The sequence below is a fragment of the Gallus gallus genome, chromosome 20 (assembly GCF_016699485.2).
Source record: "Gallus gallus isolate bGalGal1 chromosome 20, bGalGal1.mat.broiler.GRCg7b, whole genome shotgun sequence".
Taxonomy (NCBI): Eukaryota; Metazoa; Chordata; class Aves; order Galliformes; family Phasianidae; genus Gallus; species Gallus gallus.
Genome location: NC_052551.1, coordinates 10,563,079 through 10,573,774, shown reverse-complemented (window position 1 = coordinate 10,573,774; position 10,696 = coordinate 10,563,079). Strand labels below are relative to the sequence as shown.

Here is a 10,696-nt window from a genome sequence, read left to right as displayed (position 1 = left end):
CGGATGAGCACCGGGCCTGCCAGGAGGTGCCACCCTGCTCCCTGCCATGGCACAGCATGTGACCCTGGCAGCTGGGCACCCAGCAGTCCCCCGGACTCTAACAGACCTTCAAACAGCGGCACGCCCTGGGACCCCCCTTGGCAGAGTTGGGCAATGCCCGTGCTTCCACCCGCACGCGCCCCGTTCCCTCCGCAACGGCCGCAGAGGGAAGTGCTTGGCTGCCCTCCAGGCCGACCTGAATCAAAACTTGGATCTCCTGAAGGTTTTGCAGCCGTGGGGTTTGACTCTCTCCCTTGCTAATGTGAGCGGATCATTTGCACCTGAGTCATGCTGATGAGAATCGAGTAAGTTGTGCAAGCAAAGGAGTTTATTGAATCATACACAAAACTGCTGGGGTGATAGCGATCAGGCAGGGCCAGGAGCAGCATGCGGCCCTCCCCATCGCCCTCCCACCAGAGGGGGCCGTGCAGGGGCTCACAGATCTGCCCCAGCTCCCAGCAAGGCATCGGCCCTGGGGAGCGTCCTGCAGTGATTCCACCTGTGGGCATGAAGCAGACCCGAGTTCTGTTGTGTTCTGTTCTGATTTGTTGGCACCCTGTGATTGCGTATTGCCAACGTCGCAGGCATTGGGGTGAGCAGGGCTGCCCTGTCCTGCACAGCCTGGCTCCCAGGGAGCCCCACAGAGGGTCCCTGCTGCGATGCTGCCCCGGGTGAGGACGGCCATGCTCATCCCAGCCCCAGCTCTCCCCCCGTGACTCACTGTCCCTCCACTTGTTGATAAACAGAAAGGAACCATACAATGGACACATTGAAGTTGTGCGGCTGGGCAAAGAGCGCAGCGGCACCGAGTCAGACGGGGAACCTCGGTGTCATTTCTTGCTGTGTTATTTCAGATGTGGGAATAGGCTGAGAAAAGGGACAACCCACGAGGCATAGGGCCGGGCCTGGCAGGCACAGCGGTGCTGCAGGCAGTGGGTTTGCACCCAGCCTGCAGGAGGTGTGCGCAGGATCGGGCCCGGAGCAATCTGTTCCCATAGAAGTGGGCGGTAAATGAACGGGAACGGGAGAACATCCCCCTGCCAGCCCCAGAGCGGGGAGCAGAGCTCTGAGCCGCCGAGCAGGCTCAAGCCCTCCGTGCCATTTCATCGCTGCTGCTCTGCGTCGGATTTCCCAGGAGCCCTGCAGCCTCGGCCTCATTAATTATGCAAATGAAAAGGTGTTGCCAAGGCGCCGTCCCTAGGTAGGGTCCCTGTGGCCAAGGCCGGCTCCGGAGCTGCCGGCCGCTGCCCCTCGCTCGGGCCAGCGAGGTCCGGGAGCACATCAGGCAGGATGGATGTTTGCAATAATTATCCAGTCATCCCCTTCAAGTGTACTGCAGCCATAGCAACAGACAGATGTTCTGTCCCAGCCAGAGTCCGCAGCGAGCTGGGGAGAGAAGCACAAAAATTAACCCGTTGAGGCCCAGCGTGACACAGAATCCACATTATCCGGGGACCGGGGTGACCTTTGGAACCCCTGGGAAAATACCAGGAAATCAGGCAAAAAAAAACCCTAAACGTCCACCCTTACAAAGAAGAAAATAATAATCGCCTCGGTGCCCACTCAGCTGCTGCCTTGTTGGAGCTGGGAGGAAGGAGCAGCATCCCATCCCGCGGGGCTCTCCCAGCACCCAGCCCTGCAGGATGTGCTGCTCACACTGCAGTGAGCCCCCCCAGATGGGCAGGGCCACAATAAGGACCATCTTCTGGCAGTTAACAGCTTTGTCTGGGCGTTTAGGTGAGAGGAGGTGGGATAGAGGCGGGCTGGAACAAGGCTGGCAGGTAGTGCCCTGCTGTCCCACGGCGCCCTGACCTCGGAGCACTGCAGGCAAAGCCCCTCCAGATGTCTGCAGCTGCAGCTGCTGCCGGAGTGCACCCACAGTGCGGATTTCAGAGGAGGACAATGGGGACGGGGGAGGACAGCCCACGCAGACGCGCCTATGGAGGAATGAATGACACCTAAAGGGAAGGAGAGCCGCTCCTCTGGGCCGGGTGGGAAGAACCCACATCCCTGCACTGCTCTGAGCTCAGGGGAACACCGTTTCACTTCCCAAACCACACAACTGTTCTCAATGTACATCATTTCCCTGCCACACAGACGACGAGAACTCCCTGCACCTGTCCCCTCCAGCTCTGCTCACACCACGTCCGTGCAGCCTCTCCCGGGCATCCCCTCCTGGCTGAGGGTTTTCTTCCTCCTCCTGAAGGACAAAGAGGAGAGCAGCAAACGTGCTGACCCTGAGTGCTGTATGCAGAGTGCAGGCAGGTGCCAACTGATGTCCTCGCACAGTGCTGGGACGTAACGCAGCCCCGAGCTGCAGCCCCTGCCTGCTCTGCCCCGGCACCTGGGGGGTCTCTCAGTCCTACCTGAAACTGCTGCACTCCTTCTGCTTTTTTTTCCCCCTTCCCTTTTTTTCTCCTACCTCTTTTTTTCCCCCAAGCACATCAACTGAGCACTCACACGGTCTGATTCCCAGAGCTCTGAAGCTGGAGTCAGAAGGTGGGAGCAACGCCTGTTATTCCCACAAATCCCAATTCAGTCTGTAGCTCCCACTCCTCAGCTCGCCTCAGTCCCAGGCAGGAGACACCAAATAATGTTTTGGTGCTGTGACTGGACAGAAATCCAATGGGCTCCAGAAGGAATCTGCGCTCTTTGCGGACTACCCTTAGCTGTTTCGACTTATTATCTGACCTGGATCTAAATTAGGTTTTGATTAAAGTCAGGAATAGTTTCTACTTGGAAAAACCCCGGAGTTGGCACTACTGGAGAATGAGAGCTGCTGTGCGAGGAGTGGACCAGCAGTGCTGCCCGGCGGGATGTCCCAGGGGTGATCCCAGGGAGCTGCTGCCATGCTTCGTTAGCACCTTCCAAAGCCAAGCATGGATTTCCACCACCGGTTCCTTCCTAGCTGTCCAATGCAGTGTTGCAGTTCGCTTCTCTTCCCTTCCCGTGTCCGTTTCCTGATGGTCCACAAAGCTCTCCCTCTCCGCCTCCACCTCTGCTTTGTGGCTCCCACGAAGGGAGCTGCCCAGTTGCCCAGGATACCGCTAAGGTTGTGACATTTGTTTCAAAACACAACTAATCCCCCTGTGATTATTTGTTCCAAAACATCACGGTGCCCACCTGGCCGGCGCTGCATGGATCGGGGCCGGGTATGGAGGGCGGCTGTGGGGTCGGAGCAGAGGGGAGCGCGGGAAGCAATGGGATATCGCCGGGTTGGATCCATCCATGCACAGTGCTGTGCCGCCCCGGCCCTGATAAACATCAGCACTTCAAAGGAAGGCCGGAGTGCCACGGTGAGGAATGAAATAGCCACAAAGGAAGCATCTTTCTGGCTCCTGACAGTCGGTTTCAGGCTTATCCCCTGCAGCACACGTGTTTATCTCTCCTTTTCTTTTCCTGAAGTCTGCACTTTCCTGTGTTCCTCCTCCAAACGGGGACCCTCGCTCTTCTACAGTGAGAAGACACCTCAAAGCTCACCCCGCTCGCCTTCCCCACACGCCCCCCGTGCCGCAGAACCCCACTGCAGCCCCTGTGCTCACCTCCCATCTCAGCCAAACCCCCTTCATGTTTCCAGCAGAGTATTTTCTGGGTGTTACAACCGCTAATTCCCGATTCCCTCATTTCTATGTCTCTCCTGGTGAGAGAATGATCATAAACCAACACGACAGCCCACAGCCTGGGGTACCCTGCATGGCAAAGCTTTACAAAGAGAAGCGATGCCCGGTTCATATTAATTGGCAGTGAGTGAGGACAACTTTCAGTGCGTGAGCAGCCCCGGACCGGGTGTTATCACGTGTTTGTCTGCAAAGGAGCCCTCAGCAGATCCCATGTGCTCAACAACGGTGTCTGTCATCCAGAACTGAGAGCCTGAATGCCAGCACCACCAAACATGCTTTCTTTTTTCTTTGCTTTTTTTTTTTTTTTCTTTTCCCCTTTTCTATTTTTAAGGACAAGAGTGGCCTCAATTTCATGCGTTACGATCTGGCATGTCATGAGATTACCCATGCCTTGTTGGATCCACGCTGGATTGGGACCCAAAGCAGTGAGCTGAGCGCTGGGCCCATCTGTGAGGGGTCCTCCCAGAACTCCACACAGGGTTTGGCGGTTCTCGGGTCCTCCCACGGGCAGTGCCTCCAACGCACTCCTTCCTGCTCCCGCATGGCACAGCCCTCCCCACACACCGCCCCATCCTGAGCTGCTGGAGCCAACGCTGCGCAGCACCTCCCATGGCCAGGAGGGTGTCAATTCATCACTGGGGAAAATAGAACTGGAAACGGTCCCTGCCCTGAGCCGTGCCCACAGGACGCCCATGCGCTGAGCCTGACCCTGCCTTTGCAATAAAGTTGGCCACGGATGCCAACCATGCAGAGCGTTTTTCTCTTTTCTACCATTTCCACCCCTCCCCAACTGCTCCTTGCAGCTGTCCCCCGAGAAAGCCGTGCTTCCACGGCTGACCGAGGCTTGAAAGGATGTCCATCTTATTTTTAGTGGTCAGCAAAAATACTGCAGTGTGTGAGCGAGTTCCACCAGGCACCCCATGCTATGTGCCTTTGGGTAGAAAATCCCAAACCGGGACGTCCTGCACCCCCCCCCGTCCCACTCCATCAATGTCCCACCGGGCTCTGCACAACCTGGATGGTGGCACTGGGAAACGGCTGAGAGCCGACCGGACACCTAATGGGGTAGAAAGGCTCGATGCGATTCACAACGTCAAATTTCAACCATTAATTTCAGCGCTTCCGTGTGACAGACAGCACCTTGCTGTCACCGCACCGCCTCCAGCGTGCCAAACCCAACTGTCACCTCGGGGACGCGTCGGACGGGTGCGGGGAGTGGGGTGAGGGCAGCAGGCAGCCGAGTGCCCCCGCCTGCGCCTCCGCGCCCGCGTCGGCTCCCTTCTCCAGGCTCAGATCCTACTCCCGCTTCCTCTGCTCAGCCGTACTTCTGCTGGCACGGGGCAGGAGCGCGCCACTGCCGCATACTGGCACGGCACACAGGCGTGGCACCGACGGGCAGACACGGAGCGCACACCTGGCACCACGAGAAACACGGCCCACGCGTGGCACCGCGTGAGAAACCACCGGGACCGCGCATCCCGTTTGCCCCCAGTGCCGGCGGAGCGCTGCCGCCACCACAGACCCCCGGGGGGAACGGAGCGAGCGGGGAAGGAGCCGGCGTGCGGGGCCGGGGGACGCCGCGGGGCAGCGCCGGGACCATCCCGCTGCGGTGACCCGGCCGGGCCGGTGCGTGCGGCGCGGCGCAGACGAGCGCGGGGCCGCCCCGGCCGCGGCGGAGCGGAGCGCGGCCCCGGGAGCCCCGCGACACCCCCGCGCGGGGCCGGGCTCCGGTCTTTGTCTCCGGCCCCGGGGCTGACAGCGGCGCGCCCGTCCCGAGGGCGGCGGTGCCTCGCTCCGAGCGCCGCGCTCAGCCCGGCCCGGGACCGGCGGCGCGGGGCGGTCCCCGGCTCGTCCCCCGCGGGCAGCGCCAGGCCGTTCCGGCGGGCGGCGGACCTGCGGCTGCCGCTGCCCCGCGGCTCCTCCCCGGCTCTGCGGCTCGGCAGGTGCCCGCCTCCGCCGGCCCGCCCGGCCCGCGGCCCCGCCGCACACGTGCGCCCGCGCCCCGCCGCGCCGCAGCCGGCCCCGGCCCTTTGTCTGGGGCCGACACCTGGCCCCGCGCCCCCGGGCCGGCCCCCGAGCGCCCCCGCCGCCGGCCCCGCCGCGCCGCCTCCGCCGGCCTCGGCCGCCCCCCGGCCCGGCCCCCGGGCGCCCCCTGGGTCCGGCGTCCCGCCGCGGCCGGGCCGGGCCGGGGGGCAGCGCGGGGCAGCGCCGGGGGTGGGGGAGCGCGGGGGCGGGAGGGCCGGGAGCGCAGCGCGTGCCCGCGGCTCCGGGCCGACTGCGGGGAGCACGAGGCCGGCCGGGCGGGGTGGGGAGGGGAGGGGAGGGCAGCGCGGCTGCGGGCCGGGCGGAGGGCGGTGGGGCACCGCGGCTCCGGGCCGGCCCGTGGGAGGGAGGGGGCCCGGCGGCGGCGGCGGCGGCGGCGGCAGCGGCGACGGCGGCGCGGCCGCTCTAACAGGTGGGATCCCGCTGAGAGGAGGAGGCGGCCGGAGGGGGCGGAGGAGGCAGGGACGGGCGGGCGGGCGGGCGGAGGGAGGGAGGGGGACGAGCCGGAGCCGCCTGTGATCCTGTGACAGGAGCGGCTGCTGCTGCTGTTGGCGCCGCCGGTGCCTCCCTCCGCCCGGCTCCCGGGTCGCTGTCCGAGCCCCGGAGCTCCCCCGCCGCGGCCCCTCCCGGGCATCGCCCCCGCAGTCCGTCCCGGGCCGCGCAGCGCCGGGGCTCGACGCGCCTCCCCGGCTCCGCCGCACAGCGCGCAGCGCACAGCGCCCGCCGCACACCGCACGCCGCGCCGGGACAGGGCGCGGGGCCGCCGCCGCCGCCGCCACCGGGCGATGCCGAAACCGCCGCTGCTGCTGCGGGGGAGCCGCCCCGGGGACAGCGAGCTGGGGCGGCAGTTCCGGGACTGGTGCCTGCGCACCTATGGGGACTCGGCCAAAACCAAGACGGTGACCCGGAGCAAGTACCAGCGCATCGCCGAGGTGCTGCAGGGGGGATCCGGCTCCGGCAGCGGCTCCGGCGGGGGGGAGAAAGGCAAGTTCCAGTTCTGGGTCCGGTCCAAGGGCTTCCGCCTGGGAAACGGCACCAGGGAGGCGACGAAGATGGGTCAAGTGGTGGTTTATGTGCCGGTGAAAACGGGAACGGTTAGTGCGCTCCGTGCCCGGGGGTCTGTGTCTGTCTGTCTGCCTGTCCGTGTCTGTCTGTCCTCCCCGGGGGTGCGGGCGGGGAAGGGAGGGGGTGGGGGGGGACACCGGGCGGGCACCCCCGGGGCCCCCGCCCGCGCCGCGCCGCGCCGGCCCCGTCCCGTCAGCACCGGGCGGCCCAGCCCCGCCGCGCCGCCGGGAGCGCGCATGCCCCATGCGGGGCGCGACGCGGGGCCCGGCCGCTCCCGCAGCCCCCGGGGCTCCGGGCGGCGGCCCCGGGGCACCCGCCGCGCCCCCGCGCCCCGACCCCGCCGGGATGCGGATGGCGAGCGGCGCCCGCCCGGAGCCTCGCACCCCCGCCCCCGTCCCATCCGGCGCAGCCTCCATCCTCGAGCGGGCGGCGGCAGCGGCGGGAGGGGATCGGAGGGAGGAAGGGAGGGGGGGAGGGCGGCGGTGCCCCGCGCCCGCCGCCGCCGTGCACCTGCCCCCGCGGGGGGGCGGGGGGGGACCGCGCCGCCGCCGCTCGCTGCGGGCTCCCGCCGTCCCCCCCCCCCCCCGCCCCCCCCCGCCCCGTCCGATCACGTTCGCCCTGCATTTCCCATCCGCCCCACGGCCGGGGACAGGTTTGCAGTCAAGGGCAGAGCGGCGGCGGGGAGGGGGCGCCGGCAACCCCCACCCCCCCACACTCCTCGTCCGCCTCTGCCGCGCCCTGCCCGCCCCACCGCCGCGGAGCGGAGCGATCCCGGCCCGCTGCGGCTCGCCCGGCCTCGCCGTCCCGCGGCGCTGCCCGCCCCGCGCGGCCGCTGCGGCCGCTGCCCCGGGGGGTGCGGGAGCGGCAGAGCCCGGATTAGGGCTGCCTCCCCCCTCCCCGCTCCCTCCCGTCCCGGGAAACTCCCCAGCCGGAGCCTCATTGTTCGGCGCCCCGCCGGGCTCGGGGCGCACCGGGCCGCCCTCTGCCCCCCGCCCCGCCGCGCCCGGGGCTGCCCCGCCGCCGCCCCATTGTTCCCGTCCCGGGCGCTCCCCCCGGCTCCCCGGCGCGGAGGGAAACGCGCAACTTTCGCGGCCCCCCGGCCCCGCGCGTACGGGAGCGCCCCGGCCCCGCCGCCCCCGCTGGGACCGGCCCGCAGCTACAGCCGGGGCTGCTCCGGGCCGCCGGGCACAGAAGGGCTCCGGGAGGGATTTTTTTTTTTTTTTTTTTCCTGTCCCTCCCCTCCTCTCCCCGCTGCTGCTGCTGCTGCCGCTGCTCTAAAGGGTGCAGTGTTTTCTGTGCACACACAGACTCCAGCATTGATGTGGCTGGAGGATGCTTCCATTGAGGGCAGCCCATCTGTGGCAAATGCTTCTAAACGCACTATTTACCTCCCATCTGGTCTGCCTTATTATTGGGGGGAGGGGGAAGGGTCATTATTTCTCCTTTTCCCTTCGTGGTGCTCAGAGGCGCCTTTCTTTCTCCCCTCGCAGCCCCCCTCCCCCATTCCATGCCCCCAAAAAATTCTTGGCGATTTTTTTTTTTTTTGAGCCGTCCTCTCAGCCCTCCTCTGCTCCGCACCGCCGAGAGCCGAACCCCATCCGCACATCCCACGCTTCCCCAGGGTTCCCCCACCTCTCCGTCCGCTCCATCCCACACCATCCAAATGCTGCAGAGTCATGGCACCCCAGAGGCCGCGCTGGGCTCCCCCAGCCCCACCGCCGGCCAGACATCCCCTCCCCTTTGTCCGTGGCGGAGTCCTTAGGGTCAGGAGCTCCACCAGCCCGCTGCCAGCCTGCTTATTCCCAAAGGGCTCCCGCACAGATGAAGTTTCAGCGAGGAGCGCGTCCAGGCCCCCCGCATCTCCCCCGCCACAGTCCCTGCAGGCTACAGATAGGAGCTACACCCAGGCTCCGTACAGCCAGCCAACAAAAAGCAGGCATGCCCGGGGGGGACGGCTGGATTTATTTCCAAGGGGCGATATCCGTCTTTCCGCAGCCTGTGTGCGGTACCTGCCCCGAGCTGGGACCGGCAGCGCCGTGCAGAGCCTCTCACTGGCTGCAGGGAGGAGCTGTCAGCGCTCCCCCGAAATCCTCCAGCGCTGGGGATGGGGTTGGTTGCTGCCTCCTCTCCTCCTCCTCTCGTTCTCTCCTCTCCTCTCCTCTCCTCCTCCTCTCGTCCTCTCCTCTCCTCTCCTCTCCTCTCCTCTCCTCTCCTCTCCTCTCCTCTCCTCTCCTCTCCTCTCCCCGACACCCCCAGCACCGCTCTCTGCAGGGAACCCCACGCTGGTTTTGGACAGATGCACTCGCTGGGTTTTGGTTTTGCCTGGAGTGGCTCTCCAACGGAGAGATAACTTAATAGGGATTTTCTTTGGCTGCTCATAATTTGGTGCTCTCCCGGTCTTCAGTGCTTTGGGCTGGTGTTGTGGGTGGATTTCATTTCTTCCATGCATGCAGTCAAATAATTTGAGCTTTTTGCTCAACAGCGAAGCGTGTTCTCTGCTTTAATGCCATTCTGCTGCTTTCCCCAAATACTCCTGGGCTGGTGTGCTGCGTGCTTTCTCCTGGCTGTGCGGCAACCTGATACCACCCGTCCCATGCCTGTTCTCCTGCATACTGCGGGACAGTCCCACGGTGGAGGGGTTGAGCAGAAATAACCCCGACTGGGAGCGGTGTGGATGGGGGCACCTTTGGGCTGCTCCACGAGCTCCGAGGTGCCACAGCCAGAGCTGGAGGAGCTGGAGGAGAGGCGCTGAGGAGCGCAGTGTGCGGCGGTGGGGATAAGGGCATGCCCCCAACAGGGCTGGGGCCGCTCCTTAGAGGGGGGGGGGGAGGGGGAAAAGGCAAGAATAAAAATAATAAGCCCCGCAGCAACCAGGTAGAGCGGCGCCTTTTGGTTTATGCATCTCGGACTGCCTTGTGTATTTTCAGCGCATCTGTAGCGAAAACATAATTACCGCGTGGTTATTATTTTCTCTCCCGAGGAACTTTCCCTTGCCCTCCTCCAGGCCTCTCATCAGAACAGGCCTAATCAGATTTGGGTGGCTTGAGAGCTGTGACTGTGTGCTGAGAAGGGGGCATCTGCCTTAGGTGGTGGCCGGAGCAGATGGTGGTCTTCTCAAAGAATGCACTGGGAATAGGAGCAGCAGTGCGGACGGATGTCTGGCACAGAGGCTGTTCGGATTTCTTTTTCCCAGATGAACGTCCCAAAGATGCTGGGCGTTTAACACACACAATTAAAAAAGCCCTGCACGGCTGAGGTGTGGCGGTGTGGGACGTGGCTGTCTGACAGCTCAGCTCGGGCTGGGCGCTGCCTGCAGGTCCGGGCACTGAGGCTGTGCTGGGGAGGGCAGCTTTGTGTGGTGTGTGCTGCTGCGGCGTGAACAATGGCTGTCCCAAAGTGCCCAAGGCTGCCGTTCCCTCGCTGCGTGGCGAGCTGAGGTGCAGTGCACCCCGTTATCTGCCTGCCCCGTGCTCGGTGGGGGCTCCTCTCGTCCCAGCTTTGCTGAGAACTGGGAGAATTTGCTCATGACAAGGTGCTAAGATGCAGTTCCTTATAATCTCTTGTCCGTCCTGTCCGAAGCATTTAGCATCACTCAGGCAGCGCGATGAGGGGCAGGCAGCCCTTCAGCGGCACTAGAGCTCAGTGTGCAGCAGGGCAGGGCCGGCCCCAGACCCCAGCCTGGCTGCAGGAGGGGTCGTGCCCTCTTTCCATCAGTGCTGCCCTTCCCGTGCCGTGTGAGCATGGGGAGCTCTGTGCTGGCATGGCAGCCCGTGGTGCAGGTTGGGGGTGAGCGGGGCTGTGGGGAGGGGCGCAGAGAAGCCTCACATCAGGCTGACCCATGGGGTACTGTGCAGAGCTCGGGGACTGGGTAGGCTCTGCAGCACTGCCTACAATTTGATGCTGCTTTCCTGCTCGCTCTCTGTCCCCTG

The 10,696-nt window shown here is 64.9% G+C and overlaps 1 protein-coding gene and 1 long non-coding RNA gene across 2 annotated transcripts in view; one reads left to right on the top strand and one right to left on the bottom strand.

Annotated features, from left to right (window-relative positions):
• Window positions 1-345: 345 nt before the first annotated feature.
• LOC121107345 lies at window positions 346-5,570 on the bottom strand. Its single transcript, XR_005841300.2, has 2 exons — window positions 3,582-5,570; window positions 346-3,490 (listed from the first exon to the last, which is right to left on the bottom strand). It is a non-coding gene; the product is annotated as an uncharacterized LOC121107345 (long non-coding RNA).
• A 560-nt stretch (window positions 5,571-6,130) lies between these two features.
• C20orf112 (C20orf112 homolog) overlaps window positions 6,131-10,696 on the top strand; it is a 50,093-nt gene continuing 45,527 nt past the window's right edge. Inside the window, exon 1 of the mRNA XM_015296599.4 lies at window positions 6,131-6,796. Coding sequence (XP_015152085.2) covers window positions 6,488-6,796 — 309 coding nt within the window. The 5' untranslated portion in view covers window positions 6,131-6,487. The remainder of the gene's footprint in view (window positions 6,797-10,696) is intronic.